Here is a 23,327-nt window from a genome sequence, read left to right as displayed (position 1 = left end):
TGAGTACAAATGTACAATTAATATTATATATATGTAAGTCCTGAAACATAGATCGACAGGAATGAAAGGCGGGAAATCTGGACTGCCGCTGTTAAATGATATATTGGATTGCATGCACAAAAATTTAGCCTGCAACAGGTTACTTAAGGACCCCTCAAACAGTTGTTGCAAGGGTTCTTAACGTGGCGTTTAAACGTCCCTATTCTGACCGGACGTGGCAGCGTATTTATACATCCCGCACAACCAAACGGACGCCCCACTTTGGCAAGGATTTTACTGCCGGTCGGAAGAAGACTAAACTTGTCCAAACGGAGCGAAAGCTGTTCCGTTGACTGTACGTCATTTTCTTTCTGTCATTCGTATCTTACAATTATAAACAAGAAATATATATGTCTCGGATATTTTGAAATTAAAATTATTTCATCACATTTACCTGAACTCCAAAAAATCAAGTGGCGTCATTGATTCTAAAATCATAAACTGGTCAACCATAAGTTGGAATTAAGAAGAAGAAGAAATGGTGTTATCAGCAATTAGAGTCTGGCCTTATATCATTATTATTATTTACTTATTTATTTGTTGTAGACTTTGATGACATTTGAACTGAATAATTTATTTGTTGTAGACTTTGATTACATTTAAACTGAATATATTAACTTATTTTAGTCTTCATTAAACCATTATGATGTGATAGAAAACAAAGTGAACTTATTAGATGAAATACAAACGAACTAAAATGGAACGTTAAGCACTGAAACTGTTATTTTTATAAAGTTCTACAAGTGAGATTTGACTTCGTGGGCACTGCTTACATGTGTGAAAGGACATTACATCTCCATCTGAGAGTGTCAACCAGACTGAGTGTTCACATTCATATATCACAAAAAAACATGTATTTCGTCATGAATCGTACCCTATAAACGGGCTATCGGGACGACAGATGCAATATAATCTGCATGTGTTCCAGATTGCTATTTAAACAATTATCGTGTACAGAATATTGTTGCAGCGTTTCCGATTTCCATTGCAAAACAATAGATTTTGCTATCGTGTAGAGCAAATTTCGATCTGTGTTTTGTGTCTGTCGTATCGATAGCCGGAAATAGGTGTTTGAATGTGATAGAAAAATTATTTGGTTAAGGTTAACAACCATTGTTTTTGGGTGTAATTATACAGTTATAGCTACCTTTAAGATGAGTAAAACTCTACTCAGTCTGTTGACAATTTTCAACATCTGGTTTTCATCCAATACCTATAAAAAAAATAATTCTTATTTTGTTCTCGTCTATTACACAGTGTGGGAATGGAACTGTACGTGTTTTAATTTATTTTTTTTTGTCATTCGGGAGACTGTCAAGCGGGGCTCCGACATTCGAAAAAATAACAAGTTGCTAGATGGGAAGTTTGATGAACTCAAATGTTTATATATGAATTTTCTGCTTCAAGATTTGATAACGAAAAACATTATACATGTAAATATGAACCAATCAAATCATAAAAACGATATATGCATCCAAACGTTTTCCTAAAAATAGTGAAATTTCGAGTAAATCGATCAAAACAGGCACACAACAGCGACAAAAAATGCAAAAAAACATAGAAAAACAAATTGTTGCTACCAGCATTTTCACATGTACCTTTTCTGATATATGGTCTAACCTGTCTGAAAGTTTAAAAGCCATTTTCCTAGTAAAATTCAAAGAAATTCATTATCTCAATGTCGGATATTTTATTGACGTACAATCGGTTGCACGTTCACTGTACAATAACTTGGGCCTTTCCTGTACAATCGCATGGCCACATTTAAAAAACCGTACAGTTCCGTTCCCACACTGTATATTAGTGTCTTTAGATGTTTAGTTTGGTAAAAATATTGTTGAATTTTAACATACATATCATTTTATTCATCTGTGTAGGCTCCTTTGTCTAAATTTTATGAATTGTATGATAATACAGCTAGAATAAGTATATTAACTGTAAAATTTTAGATTCAGATGATATTTTTCATATAAATCTAAGCTAAGGTAGTTATGGTATACCAAAACGGAATCGGTCGCTTACAGAAAATCCCATCACCTTAACCTACTTGGGTTTATCCAGATTCAAACAAATTTAAAATAAATACAACACTCTATATTAATGTGGTGCATCAGATGTGCTTTTCTTCACTTTGATCAGAAACGCTCAAACCTGACTTGAAGAGCTATTTGACCGAAAGGGACCTGAACAGTATAGCAGTACAGTATGATTTCAATTTTCCCACTGTCAACTTTTGATTTATTAGTAACTTTCTATTTGTTATTTAGCAACCTTCCAGCACAACCTACATTTGGGATAATTATCTCACAATAGATACAATATTATATGACTGCGTTGTTCAGCCGTTATGGTTTTCTGTGTAGTGTTTGGTACATACTGTTGTTAGTATGTTTGTGTTTTTCTTTTTGCCATCGAGTGTCACGTTAACATCGATTTTTATTTTTGATTCCCCTTTTTATTTTTATCTTTTTAATTTCCATTGCTTCACTATTTTGATCATTATTTTATTGTATTTGAATTCATCCTATATACCAAGATTAAAATTTCGTATGTGTTCTTTACTTAATAATGATTGTAGAAACTAAGATATATGAAATGGCTCCATCAACTGATATGCATATTGTATTTGTGATTGATGTAACTTAGCAATATGTTAAGGTTTCTTTTCTGGTACAATCTGAAAATAATAAGCGGTGGTGGGGTTGTAAACGGAACAAATAAGTTCGATGACAAGAACATGGGCATCTATAAAAGGATAAAACAGCAATACTGTATGATAAGATGCACTGAATTATAACAGTATGTAATTTTGTGTGAAACGGAATAATGACACAAATTATAATATCAAGCAACACGGAGTACCGAGCTGAGAGAACGTAATGTTACTGACAACTCTGTAAAAATTCAAGTTCAGCTGATATTACACTTAGACCATCAATTGGTACACAATCATATAATGGACTTACAGGCATCATAAAACTTTCTCGGACAGAATCTACCTCGAATAAAATCTGTTTAAACCATAGTTCATATGCTGAAATAAAATTAAAATTGAAATATACTTATAATTTCGAAATCTATTACGAAAACGTCATTCTTTCGTTTATTAGATATCTCAAGTTAAACCCAATCTTTTTTGAAAAACTTATCTAAATTTATTTTTGTTGCAGTTTTAGAAACTCTACACCATCTGATCCATACATTCTTTCATTGATTTTAAAATAATTGTCTTATCAATATTTAAGATTATTTACAAACCAATGCAGAAAAAAATAGAATCATGTTTCGAGACTTCGAATGATAAATTCGTGAAAAACATATAACAATGTGAATTCCGCAATATTTGCTTAGCATGGTGTATAGTAGATGTTGATGGTTTTGTTTCTAAATTTCTCCAAAATACCAAAATACACTTCATTTAAACATAGGTGTTTGCAATTTAATGTCAATTGTATATATATATATACAGTAAAATCGCAAAAATGCACAAAGATATGGATTGAAATACCAACGCATGTGAAAAAAATATACAGTGCAACTATTGCCTGATAGGACGTACATTCACACAGGAAGTATATTGTGTGAATCATCGAATATCCAGCAATTTTTTTCTTTACAATATGTCCTTGGAAATTCTTCGACAAATCAAAGCAGATCTTACCTATGGCGTCAGCTACTTTTTTATTTTTCATTATTGTCATGATTTTTTATTGTTGAATCCATATTGCCCCCAAAGACCAAAAATTTACCTTTTCTTTGTTACTATACAATATACCAAAATATTGTTTGTGGTGAACCAAATAGGTAGGAAAATACCCCGATTTTTTCCAAGAGTATGGAGAGATGGTTAAATGATATTAATACACGGAACCCCAATACAATCCTTTGTTGGCTAAAATGTTACATTTTTTACTGAGTTTTTTTTTTTTTTTGAAAAGCGTCCCATTTTTGTACAATTTCCATTTAAAAGTTTTGAGAAAAATATCATTCTGTTTTCAACATATATATAATTAAAAGACTGTACCGTATAATTTTTACATGTAGTTTGTGACGTCTCCCAAAATAAATCAAAATTTCATGTAAAATTATTGACCTGTTGTGTAATGAAATATACCATAGGTTTCGAATTGTCCCAAAATAACCTTTTATACATACTGCTTTCTGCAATATTATATTTACCTTGGTGGGTGATGATAAACAAGTGTTCGTCATGAACCGGCTTTCCAGCTATAGAACTAGACATTGTTTGACATTTTAACAACTTCTCTAGCTGAAATACATATAATAGATATGATAGAGAATGGAAACGGGGAATGTGCCAAAGAGACAACAACCCGACCAATGAACAGAAAACAGCCCAAGGCCTCCAATAGGTCTTTGTAGCAGCGAGAAAATCCCGCACCCGGAGGCGGGCTTCAGCTGACCCCATAACAATAACGTATACAGCGAGATGGACGCCAAACTAAACTCCGAAACATAAAAATGAACCAAAATACAATATAAACATTGAAGTTTATTCATAAATATTATAAGAATAACTGTGCCTTAGATGTTCATTTGTCGTGTTCACGATCCCGTTCTCGTTTCCTTGTTCAAGACTTGCCACCAGTCTTTTTACATGTCGACGGCGGATGTCACAAGAATTGTTTACCCTGCCATCCTCAATTATTTGTGGGCTCCATGGTGCTCAATCTTTTAACTTTTCTGTCCATTTTTTTTATTATTATTGGTCGTATTTCATCTGCTTTTGCTTTTCTTTCCGTCTTTTATATCTTTCTTGGCTGTTGTGCGTCCACCTTTTTTAAATTGCTTTTTGATTGCCTCTTTTGAACTGTCTCGTCATCTTTTTTCCATTACTTTTTTTTTTATAATTTATCACTTTAGATAAAACTATTTTATTTTAAATTCCTATCTATCAAAGTTTTTATGACATACAAAAATAGCATATGAAGCATGAAGAATTCACCGACTTATTTCAGTGACATTCCATAAACATAATATACTTATATTACTATTATAGTATGCATGTTAAAAGTGTTGTACTTTGTACCGAAAAAATTGTTATATTTTTTGTTATTTGATTTTATCTATTTGGGGGATAAAATAATGTCTGTTGCATATCATTTTATGTAGCTTGTGACCCCATTTAATGGAAAAATATATATAGTATCACAGTTCTTATGGAATAGTGTATGCGTATATTACTGCTGTCGTTTTCATATACCATTGGGAAAAATAGTCTTAAATTAATGCATCTGTTAAAATCTTGAGCATAAACTTAAGAATGTTGCTCAATTATGACACAAGTGTGCGCACAGTTGTGAGAAAAGTTTAAAAAAAACTATTCGTAGCGATATATTAAAGGTTTTTGGAAATATAAAAAATCTTTAGAAAAATAAATTGAAAATGCAAAAAAAAAATAATACCTGTGTTTACGCTAACATGTTGAAAAAATAAGGATCCGTCGTAGGTAGACAAATACATTTTTGTTAATAAAGTTTTAAATTCATATCAACATGGTAAACAGTCAGGCTTTGATAGTACTTGTTCAAAAATGACAAAAAAAATCCTTCGGATAGGTACTAAAAATAAGGGTCTATCGGGTTAGCGTAAACATGTTTTGTTTTTGTTTTTTTTAATTTTTTATGCCTACCTGTAAGAATTTGCTGTATGAATCAGACATTCCATTCATTTTACGTTCTTGTCCGTTTTGTCCCATTGGACAGCCTCCCATTGAGTCCTCGTCCGAAGAATCATTGCCATTGGTAGCTATTGGACATTTTTTGTCTAGCTCTTTCTCCTTCCGTTCCATTTTCTTAAATAAAGTGTGCAATTTTTTGCTGCTTTTTCATTTGAAGTTACAAACTATACTGTCATTAGTGAAAAGGCTGTCACAGATTTGAAGGATGGTGACATGATAATTATAAACCTTCTCTCTTATTTGGAACATGTATTTGAATAAGCTATATACCGAGTGATTAATTATAGTTAAGAGCAAAGGTCACATGCTTTTGGACATATTTTTTGTCAGTACGCATACCAGGTCATTTATCTATTGTAAGAAACAAATCAGTGTTTTGGGAAAAAATGAGTTGTGAATACTAAATATTTCATGACTTTTATACAACAGAATGTACGTAGTGTGTTTCATAGAATATAACTTAAAACTTATGTATTTGATAAAAAGATCAACAACTCTAATTATTAAAGGTCATCTCCTTTTGTCCCCCGCCGAAACATAGAAATACCGGGCGTACGTCCGTGAGTTCGTGCATCTGTGTTTCAATCCTTTTGGTCTTGAAACCGCTCTCATGTGTACAATTCTTGAAGGATTTTTATGAAATTCACGTCTTATATTAATATCATGCAGCAATATCTCAGACGAATTTGCAAATTGGCTTTAGTCCATAATTTTTACACGAATTATGTCCCTTGAAAATGTATATTCTCTCGTAAATTGCGTTGTAAGCGCTCCAAACCCTACATTTCTTGTCAAATTTTTTGCAATTCATATCAAACGTTTATATCAGCAATATTTTAGACGAGTTTGAAAATCAGTGCTGATCAACTATTTGCACAGGAATTGTGTCCTTTTTAAATGTAAAATACATTATCGTAAGCATCTTTACGCCTAACTATTATAAAAATTTTATTTAAGGTTTATATAAGCAAGGTCTTTGGCGAGTTAAATAAGTTATTACGATCAACTATTTGTGCAGAAGTTATGCCCTATGGAAATAGAAAAATTGAAAATTGCATCATACTTAATTTCATTCCTACAGTTCTAATAAGATATTTATGAAAATAATTATAGGTATATTGGAGTTATTGTTCTAGAACAGATAATATATGTGCATCGGTGGCGTGGCTTTTGGACACTGTCCTTTTGTCTTTACAAACTTTTATATACATGTTTCGCACAGGCCCATGGAAGGAAATTTCAAAAAAACATAAAAACCACATGAAATTATATATGTGAACATATTAATGCATTACTATTCTAAGAGAACAAACAAGTTGTCAAAGTTAAATGATGTCAACTATAACATAAACCAAAAATATACTTTAACAATTAAGAATTTAACAGAGAGAGAGACAGATACCATTTTCCAGTTTAATTTAATTCTTTATTTATTTAAAGAGGATTACCAACAGCCAGAGGCTACGTGTGGGTCTCCTCAACATAGATATATATACAGATTCACAATTAACAAAGATTTTTTTTAGTTTACAAACATGTTTAACACAAGACAAGACAATATATACAGGACACACCCATCCAATCACTCGCTCATTCTTACTCACATGCACACGACTTTACAAACATGTTGGATTCAGTAATATCGTATAATATTTATGGAAAGACAATTTTGAGTACAATCAGGTCAAATGAAACACGGGTAGTAACCTCGTCATATCGAGAAGCGTTTAGTACAGTGATTTTGTCATAGTTTGGTTAAGATGAACATGGTTGTGTTAAGTGTTTTTGATGACAAACAGTGTCAAAATATAAACATTCGAATAGTTTGTTAAAGGAAATAATGACAACAAATTCAAGCTGGTAAGTATCTTTGTTTATAGCTAAGATGTTAGTACATCAAAATTTGTATCATATAGTTATTAATTTGACACAGAATAATGCTTGCGTATGTCAAAATTTAAAAGTTGTGATTCGTTTCAAATGCATAAAGAAAAGTGGTTTGCCTACTGCCTGCTACATCAAATAGTTTGTTATGATATAAAACTGCCGTCAATTTTCCCGAAAAACAGCCCCTAGTGGACACAATTTGAGATTACAGAATATTCGGTGTCATGGTTTGGTTCATTCGTGTCATGGTTTATTTCATGTTGAACATGGTTCAGTTATGTGATTCTATTCGTGAATGAAGGAAGAGTAAACAGACATTATATATATTGAAATACTCTTTTTTAAATCGTTTTATTTGGAATACAAAAGGACATATATACGCACATTCAATGTAGTATTATATATATAAAGTGCATGCGGTCGGATTGCCAATGAGATAACTATCCACCCGAGACCAAAATGACTTAGATGTAAGCAACTATATGTCGTCGTACGGCCTTCAACAATGAACAAAATCCATACCTTTTATCAAGCTATAAAAGGCTCCGACAAAATTAAAAAATTTAAATGAGAAAACCAATGTATTAGTCAATATTACAAAAACATAATCATTTTTTATTCGTTCGTAATAATAATTGATTAAAGTGGACATTAAATCGGCTTCATTCTAATTCGGAATTGTGATTTTTCATATTTTTAAATTCTGAACTTGTGTGTATTTCTTTTCTTTTTTTAATCTTAATATTGCTAATAGTTTATAAAACAAATAAGTTTTAACTGTTGTCCATGTCACGCGTTAACTATTTGTTTCGTGGATGGTTGAAGACTTATTGTGTCCTCTTGATATCGTTTGGTTACTTAGTAGTTTTGTAGTTGGGATACTATAGCATGGGCGTATAACCCCATATCTCCTTTTATTCATCATAGACTGGTTCAAAGTAAAACAACAGATATATATAGTTTAGTAGAAAATAAAGTAGAACAAAAAATACTTTTTGACTAGCTGATAAGTTTGCAACTTGAAGTAGATGTTTTTACAAATTTTACAAGTGATGCCGCTCACGATATCATCGACAGAGTCAATCATGGACATACGGAGAAAATAATCTATTTGAAACAGAAGCAGCGCTTTCTGTTTTTATAATTATTATCTCAAAAGTAAGTTTAAAAGAGCAGTCATTTTGACTATTTAAATTATAAAAGCAAAATAACAATAATACGGGACTTCGATGAAAATTATAAACGGAAAGTCCCTAATCAAATGGCAAAATCAAAAATTGAAACACATCAAACGAATGGATAACATCTGTCATATTCCTGACTTGGTACAGACATTTTGTTCTGTAGAAAATGGTGGGTTAAACCTGGTTTTATAGCCAGCTTAACCTCTCACATGTATGACAGTCGCATAAAATTCCATTATTTGACGACGATGTGTGAACAAAACAAACAGACATAATAGGATTAAATGTCAAAAAATAAGGGTACTACAGCAGGCAATATTGTGTTATAATCTTAAGTCACTATAAAAACAAAACAAATATTTCAACAAACAAAAACAAAAAGGCATATAGACAAAGCACATAAGCAAAAACGAAAGACAAAAATACAAAAATTTACCATAGCACAATAACACAATGACGGGATGTATAAGTACCGAGCCACGTCAAATGGATTGGGCCAAAAATAGACTAAACAGTTAAAGTAATAATTTACAAAGACAAATAAAAGAGTACCATAACACGCCACTAAGGTGACAAACAACGTCAGTACTTAGAATCTTTACTTAAAGACCATCGTTTTTATTTATGAAGTTGAAAAGAAATATTTACCCACAAGGTCTTCCGATGAACTTTTTAGGAAAAAGGACGAGACGTTCTTTGACATACCACTGGTTCATCAACTTTCTACTCAGACACTGGTGACGGTTTACAAAGTCTGAGTAGCATCTGCAAGCTCTTGAATATCAAATGAGTTGGGAAATGTATATCCCATGTGCAGGAGAAGTTGGTATATTGCTACTAAGGTTGGAGAAACTGATAATTTTAAAATTAAAATCGTCTCGTTTGTCATAGATTCTGGTACTAAGATGACCGCTCATGTCAAATTCGAAGTTAAGTCTAAAAATGAGGCAGAGGAATCCGTGTCTGTTTTTTCCATTAATTTCTAGTTCTTGGGGATATATTAATGGAATTCAATCAGAAAAGTCTGGATTGTTAATGGAAAGAACAATATATATGAATGTGAAATTAAATTATCTGGCTTCATTGATCTTCTTGTTTTTTACAAATGTCTGAAGGAACTTCGACTAATATGAAGATAAGAAGAGGTCGCTGCCGCACAGTTCGCTCCCATAGCAATACCGACAATTTGGTGACAAAGTCTACCTCCAAATTCAACAAATATTTTGTCAATAAGAAACTCCAGCATACTGGTCACTTGTTCCTCTGTGTATCATGTTTTATTTTTTTGTTCACTATTAACAAAATATGCCGTATGGTATCCAAAAGTAATAAATGTATAGCATGCGATACCATTTTTATGTTGAAAAGCAATGTAGATTTAAATTATTTCTTTTAGACGATTTTTCAATTACACATAGGGAATGGTGGTACACAGGGTTGAACAGATAGAACTAATTTCAGAGAAACATCGAGCTTTACATTTATTTAGAGATTCTTTAAGAGTCTTTTTTTAAATCCATACATGGTTAATACCACTACGCGAGTAAACAGTTTCACGGTATTTCTGAAAACCCTCTTTCATTGCGGAAAGAATCTTTGTCAATCAAATGGATAATTTTTTCGTCGAACATGTAGATGAGCTGGCAATGTATGACTGTTTGTATGGAATTTTGTGAAGCTTAGGTATCCAATACAAACAAGGTAAGTCCTCCTATTTGCTGCTCAAAGTAATGTTCATTGAAGCTATTAAGAATTTATGAATCACCAAAATCTCATCCTTGTCAAATGATGTTTTTGTATGTGGGATTACATGAGTGCTCATTTATATTCCTAATTCTTTTACAAGACACTCGTAGTAGTACGATTTGCATACAAAGACAAGTCACGAACAGTTAAATTGTTTAATGTACGCTTTCCTAATTAACGTATCTAATTTTGGTTTAAAAGGCTTTTTTTCTTCTTAGTCAGTTGTAAATTGTGTAACTTCGTTTAATTACAAGCGTTTTTAAACAAACTATCAATATTGAGCTGAAACACATGTATATTAATTTGGATCTAAACCATGACAAACTTGATCAAAACCATGACGAATTTCTAGACTCTTAACCGAACCATGTCATAACTTAACCAAACCATAGCAATTTCGATAGTTTGCTTATTCTGTGTTAGTTTCTTGAAAACAACAATTCCAATGTAGATCGTTTGACTAACAATGCAAATTAAAACATCTTATTTGCTTTTTATTTGCTCGTTTGAATAGAACTGAGGCAATTGTTCGGGGAAGTAACTTAACACAACCATGTTCATCTTAACCAAACTATGACAACATCACTGTACTAAACGCTTCTCGATATGACGAGGTTACTACCCGTGTGAAAGATAGTTCGGACATAGATCCCGAAACATTGCTATATTTATATACATTTTCTAGTTAAACAGAATGTTTAGGTTTTCTGACTTGATGCATAACAAATTGTCATTGAATGACCATCTTAAATTCTGACTCGCCTGAGGAATAATAACTGGGATCTGCAGAATGAAAAAATTATAACAAATGTAAACGCATCAAATAGATATAGTATAATAAAAAAAGGATATGGGGTATCCATTACCGACACAAAATCAGTACATGCACAGCAAAAACACACATTATGGTGTGTGGTTTATAGGTTTTATTGAGACCCTGGTGTGAATAATTTGACTAAGGGTTAATCATCCACGATTCTATTTGACACCAATGTACGATGTACGATAAACTAATATTTTGAATTGAACGAAAAGACTTGTATCCCACTTTTTTTCGTCAGGATCACATACAAAATTTCTGCTAAAACTAACTTTGTAACTCTCTCATGTAAAGTTTACTTTCGACAAATTTTGTCTGTTCTAGAGTTAGGCTCTTTTGATTTTGATGCCATCAATTTTTTCTTTTTTTTTTTTATTTGGCGTTTCAGCAATCTTTTGGTTACAAGCGTATCCGATGAAGTTTATTCCCGAAACAATGCAAAACGACAAGAAAGAAATTTGAAGTATAAATTCAGAAGATCTTTAATCCAAAGAAGGATGGATAATACTAAAAAACGTCAAGAAAAATAACAGCGCACAATACACTTCGCAGAAAACTATAGATTGAGCAGTACTGAACACGAAATCCGCCCTCTTTTTTTAATTCAAAATTCACAAGGTAAAGGCTTGAAAACAAATGCCAAAGTAGTTTTAATGTATAAAGAACATCAACCTCAAAATACCCCGAACAGAACAGCCAACAGTCAAAGGTCAACATTTCTTGAGATAGTTGTAAACCGTAGTCAAGTCTCAATATACATTTATATGGACTGATTGTTGGTTGCTTAACGTCCAGTGGCAAATATTTCATGCTTGTTCAGAACGAGAACAAATTAACAATAAATGCAATAGGTAACTGAAAAATGAGGGTATATTGGATAGAGACAGAAATTTTGCCTCGCAACAGGCTACCTCTGGACCCCTCAAAGATTTGTTGTAAGGGTTCTTAACGTGCAAAGAGTGTGGTAGTCTCTTTAAATGCACGAGGCATCGGTTTTAATGTCCCCATTCTGACCGCACGTGGCTGCGTACTTGTACAGCCAAGCGGGCAACTTTGGTAGGGTTGAGAGTTGTCTCATTGGCACTCATACCACATCTTCCTATATCTTTTTACTGCCGGTCAGAAGAAGACCAAAGTGACCATATTTCTATTCCCCAGTCATCCTTATACATTTATAAACTAAAATTTTAAATAAAAATGTATTATATAAACCATGCCATTATGAAGCATTGGTCGCTGAGCCGATTGTGGTCTTAGGGACTAACAGTTGAAGTAGCAGAGGTACCGACCCATTCATCCTATATTTATTTCTACCCATACTATCTCACAATTTGTTTTAATTCTATGATTTCAGGGCTAATGGACTCTTTAGTAGTTGCTATAAAAACTCCACCATGGCTTTTGTTTATGTTGTCTAGGTCTATCATTACGATATACGTTTTATAGGTTACTTGGAGAAAAGTCTGTTGATGAAATTGACTTGTCTAGCCAGGTTTCTGTATCTATGGTAATGTCTGGTTTTCATGAATTAATCATTTTTAATCGTTATGGTGTTTTATTACCGATTGATTGGAAATTTTAATTACTACTTGTATTAGTATTTTTACTTTTGATTTGTGCTTTTTATTATGTGTACCCATGTAAAAATAAGGTGATTTAGTATGATTTCCATTTAGACCAGTCTTCAACAGAGTTCAAATGATGTAGAAGGTTAACAACTATAGGTCACCGCGTGGCCTTCCACAATGAGCAAAACCAATATCGCATAGCTAAAAGGTCCCGAAATGACAACTGTAAAAGCAATTCAAACGAGAAAAACTAACGAGTTATGTAAAAATAAAATAAACGAAAAACAAATATGACAAGCAGCGACAATCGAAAACCACTGAATTACAGGTTCCTAAATCGGGATACGCGCATACAGAATGTGGCGGAATTGTTTTTTGTATTAGTTGATTTGTTGGTGATGATTTTGCATTATGAACACTTGCATGTATATACTTGAATATATTTGATTGGATACCTTGACAGTTGATGTCGACCTTGTCTAACAGCTGTCATAACATGTAGCTTTATGTTGGCATGTTACTGATTTGTTATAGGTACCATATGACCACCTAAGAATCTAGGCCCAGGGTTTGTTTATGTATCAAAATCATTTGCCAGTTGTATAATAAATACATATTAACACATTGGTGTCCATTAAGTTTTATGTTCAGTAAGCATCTTATTGAGCTGTGTTTTTTCTTTTCATTTGTGTGTTGATACTCCTGATTCTCTCTGATGGTTTTGAGGTTTGCATGATGGCAGGTAAGCAAAATTATTCAGGTGCCCAGAAATGTATAGTAAAGGTTTATGATTTTTAATCTGGTGCAAAATGGTATTGTGGTTATTCTTTATACTTATGTCCACATAATCTTCGTCTCAATGGCTACCAAGAAGCAAAGGAAATTGAAGTAGCCATGTTAGTATAAAGGACAGGCAGCAAGTTGTGAACAATAATTTTTTATGTGTGATCTGATTATGTGACCTTCCTCATCATGCACTAATTTTGGCAGCCTTGGGAACACAACAGATTTTTGTATAACATCGATAAATACAATGTACATTTAATTTATACAATTATTCACAAGTAATTTACTAAAATGGAACCAAAAACTATGGTTTCTGACAAAACTAGAAAATCTAAAATTTGGATAAATTTGGAAACTATCAGAAACGAACGGCTTTCCTTTATACATGTGTGCCCTTTCGAACACAATTTGCAATTCAGATATTATGATGTATAACAACACTTCTTGCATTTCTTTGGACACGAGCTAACCATCCTTTTGCTACTTTTACTATGTCAAATGTTTATTTTGAATTCAGTAGTCAGTTTGTTATCGAAGTATAAGTTCAAATATCACTTTTGTATCTTTCGCCTCTCTTTTAAATAAAGATGCCAAAATCGCATATCGAGATCTTAATTTCATAAGCAACTTATCATAAAAGTCTGGGTTTGTTATCATGAGAACTCTGACAATAACCATAAGAATTAAAATCAAAAACGTTACCAGGGTAACTTTGGTGAATACAACCCATGGATTATATATGATTTATTTGTTTTACCTATTTCGCCATACAGACTGTTATTGTAACAGAATTAAAGGTTTAAACAAACAGATTCAAAATCCGAAATGATTAATTTGAGCAAGTTCTAGTTTGTGTCGGGTTTTAATGAATCTCAATACTCTATTAAGTATGATTCCTACTATAAATAAAATGATATACAACGTTCGTGTTAGGTATTGGAGAACGTCATCTTTGATCCATAAAAACAATCCATTGACAAAACTGAACTTTGTTACTTTATAAAATTGCAGGTGTGTTGTTATCTTATGTTTTTTAATGTATTCATCCCAATAATGAATAAGTTGGTAGTACAGCAATACTATGAGCTATCATGTTCTATAATTTTTTTGGGTAGCTATATAAAATATGGTGTGGAATATTTGCCAATTATACAACCATTCAACAGTCCAAAATTAAGCTGATTTAGGCAAGTATGGTTCACCGTACGGCCTTCAACAATTAGCAAAACCCATACTGTATAGTCAGCTTTAAAAGGCACCGACATGAAATATTGTTGAAAACGAAAATCACAACGGCCTGATTTATGACAAAACAATAAACGACAAACAATTACAGACCTCAACCAACGACAACCACTGAATAGCAGGCTTCTTACTTGGGACAGTCACATATTAAATGTGGTGGATTTGACATGTTTGTGAGAGCTCAATCTAGTTTACATGCAACATTTCTGGGCTTTGAACAGATTGATATACAGACATTCAAACTTTTGTATTGTTATTTTCTATAGGAATTATCGCAGTTGATTGTGCTGTTTCGGTTGACGTCTCACTAACGTATATCTACATGTACTTTCATTAATTTATTTTTAGATTCAACTATTTTTTTACTAACAGAAGACAATGAATACAAGCTGCTATTATCCTGAAATTGAAGGTGAACGAGAATTATACATGATATGATTAACTCAGACAGTGACAAAAGTAAAATCAAATAAACTTGATTAATAATTACTCAATTTGAAATCATGATAACATGTCAGACAGATATTACAGTATTAATGTATATACAAACTATAACACTGCACACTGTTAAGATTTTAGCTATTTTCTGTGTATACCTATGACAAAATCAAAATTCCGCACTGGGAACAGCACAAATTCGACAAAGGCGCCGATTAGGTTGTAATTAAAGTATCAGTCTAACATGTGTGATGCCTACTATAGTTTTCAGTTCAAAAAGTTATACTTAACGTACAGTTGTATATTAGAAAATTGTCAGAAACATCACAAATGCTTGTCCTTTGTTAAATCTTAATATTTTTGTCATTTAAGGAAATATGTTTTCATGTAAATCATTCTTTTCAAACCACTTTACTGTTGTATGAGTGACATATATTTCCTTTTTAGGACAATTCCCTACATATTTTTGTTTGTTTTGCTCCCAACATATATATACATCTTTGACACTGGAAAAATTTAATACTAAAATTCCTGGTGAAAGTTGATCAAGAAACGATTTTAAGAACTTGCCGATTATTTAGACAGTCTGTTTTTGAAAACAAAACACCTTTGCGTCTTTGTCCTTGTGTGCGACCTAAAAAGAGGTAAAAATTAAGAATAAAACGTGGGTATGTGCTTTTTGAGTTTCCCCACATTGTTTTATTATTTTACCAAATTTATCAAATGTTTAGTAATCGTCGCAAAAACGAATCAGAAGGTAAATCTTACCCTACAGAAAAACATTTGTTGAAAGCAAGGCAAGTATGTCTTGTCTTTCAGATACAAATCAATTGATGTTGGTCAAAGATGTACTTCAATGTAAACTTGTGTATACTTGACAGTTGAAATATCGGATCTAGTTTAAATCTTAATAAAATCCTATCTGTATATGTCGGGTTTGTTATTTATCAAATTCAAAGATAAACAGCATTTTAATGTTAAGAGTATTTCAAATACATCTACTAAATAAGTATTTTTAAAAGTGATAGGTTGTGAACATAGCCTTATCACGAATTTTCTCGCAGCATTCAGCGTTTGTGAGATATTGACAAAAATATGATTTTGATTATCCCTTTCAATTATTTACACCATGTTTACTTATAAAAGTACTGCTGATCATTGTCATTGCTTAAAGTCATAGATACAAAGGCCATTTATCTCTAAACAAATCTGCACGTATTTTTTATATCTTTTTGAAAAAGAGAGAAGGAAGATAACAAAAGAATATTTAAACTTATACGTCAATAAAAATTGACAAAAGCCATGGCAAAACACGAAAAAAACTGCCAAAAGACAAACATCAGTCTAAAATACACAACATAAAAAAATAAAACCTAGTCCACATAAACCCCACCAAAATCAAAGGATGACCAGGTGCTCCGAAGGATTAGCAGATCCAACACCACATGTGACACCCGTCGTGTTACTCCAATAACATACGGTATACGAAACGTACTCAAATGCGAAAAATGTGTTATAGGTGCAAAACGTCTTAGCTTTCGAAATTACTCTGTACAGTTCGATTGACAGAGTCAGAATAATCAGATAGACAAACATATTTATTTGTTCTTTGAGGTTATTACCAGCCCAGTTATCAGCATTTCTTGATATATCATTGATACAATATAATTGCTACAATTATTTTCTCTAAATTTACTGTATTATACAGTATATATTTTCGATTCTTTAAAAAAATAGAAGATGTGGTATGAATTCCAATGTGACAACTATCCAATAGAGACACAATGATGTAAATTTAAGCAACAAAGAGAAAAATAACACTTTTGCCTTAATACAAAAACTATCACACACAGAACATTTTAAATTGCACTGCTACAACAAGAAGTTGTAAAATTTACATGTCAATACTTGCCTTTCGTTTTAACACAAACAATGTCTATGGGGTTCATTACAACATTAAAGGTAATATCCAAAACAATATATATTTACTATAACAAATAACCATTAACTGTGAACACTTCTAGTTCTTCTAATCAAAAGTAATTACAACTTGTACAATACCGCATCAATGCCCACCTAAATGAAGTAACCATGTTTGGAGTCAACAAACAAAAAATGTAAATGATAAGAGTTTACAAATGTCATATAAACAATCCTTTGATGTTCTGAAACACTGTGCTCACAGTATTCACAAGGCTTACAGCATCAATGAGGACTACCACCAATCCTGTAGTTGTCAAACAAGCCACTCCAACGTATCCAATTGCTTTTGCCGAGAATCTATTGTCGGGGGCACTTGTTATCTTTCGCCTATATTTCGAGACGCTCTTTTTGTCTATAAGGTTCTCTCTTCGTATTTTGTCCTTCATTTCTTGAATGTCTTCCTCTGTCAAATCAGGCGACTTGCATGGACATTTACAATCTTAACGAAAGCACATTTAAAATGTAAAATCTGTTTTACGTAAATCTCGTTTATAAAATTACAAATCAATCAATCCCTCAAGATACAACAAAATGCCCCCAGAATCATAGCAAATAAGGGAGAAGCTTGAATATTAAAAAACAATAGTTGTAATTATTCATATTTCATTACTGTGATAATTATCTTTGCATATATATCTAAATGTGTTTTACCGCTTGGGTGTTTAATAGTCCTCTTGGACTATATCTATACATTTTATCTAGACTCGAGGTGATTTAAAATGCTTCAAATATAGTACACACTTGCTTCCAATTACAATCAGTGGTGTACACTAGTTGTGTAGTTATTCATGCTTGATAATATTGTTGGTTTAGTTAGTATAGCTATGTTTCAGTTGAGGTAGGTAAAGATTGCATTTTCAGTGTCGCATATCTTTACAAGAATTTCGTATACTCTTTAAAAATATAGAAATATGTAATACGTTTTTCGCTGGATACATCATATTGTAAGTATAAATGTGGTACTTTCGGGACCAATAATAAAATTTGGATACTTGGCTTTATATTCCTTACACAATTCTTAAGTTTCTTTCCTTAAACGATGTTATTTTTACCTGAACAAGTGAATGAAGGGTCTGACCACTGACCGTTTCGTAAACATGTGATTGTGCTATTTCCGGTCATTGAATATCCTGTCATACATTCATACCGATAGGCGTCTCCATGGCGATATTCGGCATCTTGATCAGAGGTAGTATAATGGGTATTTAGTTTCCTTGGTGGTTGAGGGCAAACTGGAATTTAATAATTACTGATTAAGAAAAATTTGCCTATATTAAAACATTGTGTATTTGCAAATGTTTTGCTTGTTCTAACAAGGTTGTGTTTCATTTGAAATTGTTTTTGCTTTCTTTTCTTTAAGGAACGGTTAAAGTTGCACTTTCACCCTGTACAGCCATCGTCCTTATCTTAAGTATACTGAAGAACACGAATTATTTTTATTTTTTACTTTTCTATATTTTTCCTGTTTTTGACTGATTCTTGTATGTGTTATCATGCAGAAAACAAATTGAGTATGAGTTTTCCAACCTCGTGATTTCAAAGGACCATGGAATGACTTTTGTTTCATTTTACTTCGTCACTAGTAACGCCTCATCTGTATTCGACAGTGCTATCATTAAAGAATGTCCATACAGGGTTTAAGGAGATACAACTGGTAGCCTTCGACGTTCGGTCATAAACAGATATACTACTTTCTTCTTGACATACGTTTCACACTTTTTAAGAGTTTACTCACTGCATTCAAACAGAGGATCACTCCATTCGCCATTATCCTGACAGACAATCGTACCATTGCCTTTCATAGCAGAGCCCGTAACACAGTCATAATTATACGTTGACCATGTTGAATAATTCCTATTTTTATCATGCATCGATCCCGTATTCCGCAACTGTGGTGGTTCTTTGCAGTCTACAAATGGTAATAAAACATTATAGTTTTATATCTTGCTCAAAGGGCAAATCATTTTAAATGACGATTTTAATATCAAAAGTTCTAGATTGAAACAAGTGAAGAAATGCATATTTTTAAAATTTGCAAGTTATTTATGTATTATATGTACACAATACAAGTGTGACTTACAATAGTTTCAATAGTTATATTTGAAGAAAAAAACAATATCTATATAATTAAATAAATTATGAAAATATATATATATATAAACAAGTCTAAATTGAAAACAACGTTCAAACCTATGATTGCGTTGGATAAAAACCGCAATTTTATACGTGTGCATGCAAAAACAAATTTCTTGTTAGAGGGGTCTAAATACAGCACAAACAACATTTTCCAAAAGACCAAAAAAGTGAAAAAGTATATTTTAACAAAACGCATTTGACTAACAGGTCAAACAACAAATGTTCTTAAACCCTGCTGACTGCCATTGGCGATTGCCAAATAAACGGATCACAAGGTGTAATAAATGGATCTTAATTAAAAAGTTAATACCAAACAGAAAAACAATAAACATGCGGCAAAGATTCTATACCGCAAACAAAGGTGCAAAGATTTTTGTACACCATATCCGGATTTCGACAATTAATGTCTCTTCAGTGATGTTAGGAATCGAAACAGTATTTGGAAGGCCATGTAATTTACCTCAATTTAGGATAGACTCTCGAATTTTGAGGAGTCAAATTAGGATGAACGGATCATATACACCCGAAGGCAAATATAATACAAGCCCAAACGAAAAAATTTAAACAAGTCTAAATTGAAAACAACGTTCAAACCTATGATTGCATTGGATAAAACCGCAATTTTTATACGTGTGCATGCAAAAACAAATTTCTTGTTAGAGGGGTCTGAATACAGCACAAACAACATTTTCCCAAAGACCAAAAAAGTGAAAAAGTAAATTTTAACAAAACGCATTTGACTAACAGGTCGAACAACAAATGTTCTTAAACCCTGCTGACTGCCATTGGCGATTGCCAAATAAACGGATCACAAGGTGTAATAAATGGATCTTAATTAAAAAGTTAATACCAAACAGAAAACAATAAACTTGCGGCAAAGATGGTATACCGCAAACAAAGGTGCAAAGATTTTTGTACACCATATCCGGATTTCGACAATTCATGTCTCTTCAGTGATGTTAGGAATCGAAAGAGTATTTGGAAGGCCATGTAATTTACATCAATTTAGGATAGACTCTCGAATTTTGAGGAGTCAAATTAGGATGAACGGATCATATACACCCGAAGGCAAATATAATACAAGCCCAAACGAAAAAATTTAAACAAGTCTAAATTGAAAACAACGTTCAAACCTATGATTGCATTGGATAAAACCGCAATTTTTATACGTGTGCATGCAAAAACAAATTTCTTGTTAGAGGGGTCTAAATACAGCACAAACAACATTTTCCAAAAGACCAAAAAAGTGAAAAAATATATTTTAACAAAACGCATTTGACTAACAGGTCGAACAACAAATGTTCTTAAACCCTGCTGACTGCTATTGGCGATTGCAAAATAAACGGATCACAAGGTGTAATAAATGGATCTTAATTAAAAAGTTAATACCAAACAGAAAACAATAAACTTGCGGGAAAGATGGTATACCGCAAACAAAGGTGCAAAGATTTTTGTACACCATATCCGGATTTCGACAATTAATGTCTCTTCAGTGATGTTAGGAATCGAAACAGTATTTGGAAGGCCATGTAATTTACCTCAATTTAGGATAGACTCTCGAATTTTGAGGAGTCAAATTAGGATGAACGGATCATATAAACCCGAAGGCAAATATAATACAAGCCCAAACGAAAAAATATAAACAAGTCTAAATTGAAAACAACGTTCAAACCTATGATTGCGTTGAATAAAAACCGCAATTTTATACGTGTGCATGCAAAAACAAATTTCTTGTTAGAGGGGTCTGAATACAGCACAAACAACATTTTCCAAAAGACCAAAACAGTGAAAAAGTATATTTTAACAAAACGCATTTGACTAACAGGTCGAACAACAAATGTTCTTAAACCCTACTGACTGCCATTGGCGATTGCCAAATAAACGGATCACAAGGTGTAATAAATGGATCTTAATTAAAAAGTTAATACCAAACAGAAAACAATAAACTTGCGGCAAAGATGGTATACCGCAAACAAAGGTGCAAAGATTTTTGTACACCATATCCGGATTTCGACAATTCATGTCTCTTCAGTGATGTTAGGAATCGAAAGAGTATTTGGAAGGCCATGTAATTTACCTCAATTTAGGATAGACTCTCGAATTTTGAGGAGTCAAATTAGGATGAACGGATCATATACACCCGAAGGCAAATATAATACAAGCCCAAACGAAAAAATTTAAACAAGTCTAAATTGAAAACAACGTTCAAACCTATGATTGCATTGGATAAAACCGCAATTTTTATACGTGTGCATGCAAAAACAAATTTCTTGTTAGAGGGGTCTAAATACAGCACAAACAACATTTTCCAAAAGACCAAAAAAGTGAAAAAATATATTTTAACAAAACGCATTTGACTAACAGGTCGAACAACAAATGTTCTTAAACCCTGCTGACTGCTATTGGCGATTGCCAAATAAACGGATCACAAGGTGTAATAAATGGATCTTAATTAAAAAGTTAATACCAAACAGAAAACAATAAACTTGCGGGAAAGATGGTATACCGCAAACAAAGGTGCAAAGATTTTTGTACACCATATCCGGATTTCGACAATTAATGTCTCTTCAGTGATGTTAGGAATCGAAACAGTATTTGGAAGGCCATGTAATTTACCTCAATTTAGGATAGACTCTCGAATTTTGAGGAGTCAAATTAGGATGAACGGATCATATAAACCCGAAGGCAAATATAATACAAGCCCAAACGAAAAAATATAAACAAGTCTAAATTGAAAACAACGTTCAAACCTATGATTGCGTTGAATAAAAACCGCAATTTTATACGTGTGCATGCAAAAACAAATTTCTTGTTAGAGGGGTCTAAATACAGCACAAACAACATTTTCCAAAAGACCAAAACAGTGAAAAAGTATATTTTAACAAAACGCATTTGACTAACAGGTCGAACAACAAATGTTCTTAAACCCTACTGACTGCCATTGGCGATTGCCAAATAAACGGATCACAAGGTGTAATAAATGGATCTTAATTAAAAAGTTAATACCAAACAGAAAACAATAAACTTGTGGCAAAGATTGTATACCGCAAACAAAGGTGCAAAGATTTTTGTACACCATATCCGGATTTCGACAATTAATGTCTCTTCAGTGATGTTAGGAATCGAGAGAGTATTTGGAAGGCCATGTAATTTACCTCAATTTAGGATAGACTCTCGAATTTTGAGGAGTCAAATTAGGATGAACGGATCATATACACCCGAAGGCAAATATAATACAAGCCCAAACGAAAAAATATAAACAAGTCTAAATTGAAAACAACGTTCAAACCTATGATTGCGTTGGATAAAAACCGCAATTTTTATACGTGTGCATGCAAAAACAAATTTCTTGTTAGAGGGGTCTAAATACAGCACAAACAACATTTTCCAAAAGACCAAAAAAGTGAAAAAGTATATTTTAACAAAACGCATTTGACTAACAGGTCGAACAACAAATGTTCTTAAACCCTGCTGACTGCCATTGGCGATTGCCAAATAAACGGATCACAAGGTGTAATAAATGGATCTTAATTAAAAAGTTAATACCAAACAGAAAACAATAAACTTGCGGCAACGATGGTATACCGCAAACAAAGGTGCAAAGATTTTTGTACACCATATCCGGATTTCGACAATTAATGTCTCTACAGTGATGTTAGGAATCGAAACAGTATTTGGAAGGCCATGTAATTTACCTCAATTTAGGATAGACTCTCGAATTTTGAGGAGTCAAATTAGGATGAACGGATCATATAAACCCAAAGGCAAATATAATACAAGCCCAAACGAAAAAA

At 32.6% G+C, this 23,327-nt stretch overlaps 1 protein-coding gene across 1 annotated transcript in view; it reads right to left on the bottom strand.

Moving 5' to 3' along the window:
• LOC127715797 (uncharacterized) overlaps positions 1-23,327 on the bottom strand; it is a 90,189-nt gene that overhangs the window by 39,707 nt on the left and 27,155 nt on the right. Inside the window, exon 6 of the mRNA XM_052221936.1 lies at positions 19,133-19,306. Within this exon, the coding sequence (XP_052077896.1) occupies positions 19,133-19,306 (174 nt within the window). The remainder of the gene's footprint in view (positions 1-19,132; positions 19,307-23,327) is intronic.

Source organism: Mytilus californianus, unplaced genomic scaffold, assembly GCF_021869535.1.
Source record: "Mytilus californianus isolate M0D057914Y unplaced genomic scaffold, xbMytCali1.0.p SCAF_9, whole genome shotgun sequence".
Taxonomy (NCBI): Eukaryota; Metazoa; Mollusca; class Bivalvia; order Mytilida; family Mytilidae; genus Mytilus; species Mytilus californianus.
This window is presented reverse-complemented; position numbering and strand designations above follow the sequence as displayed.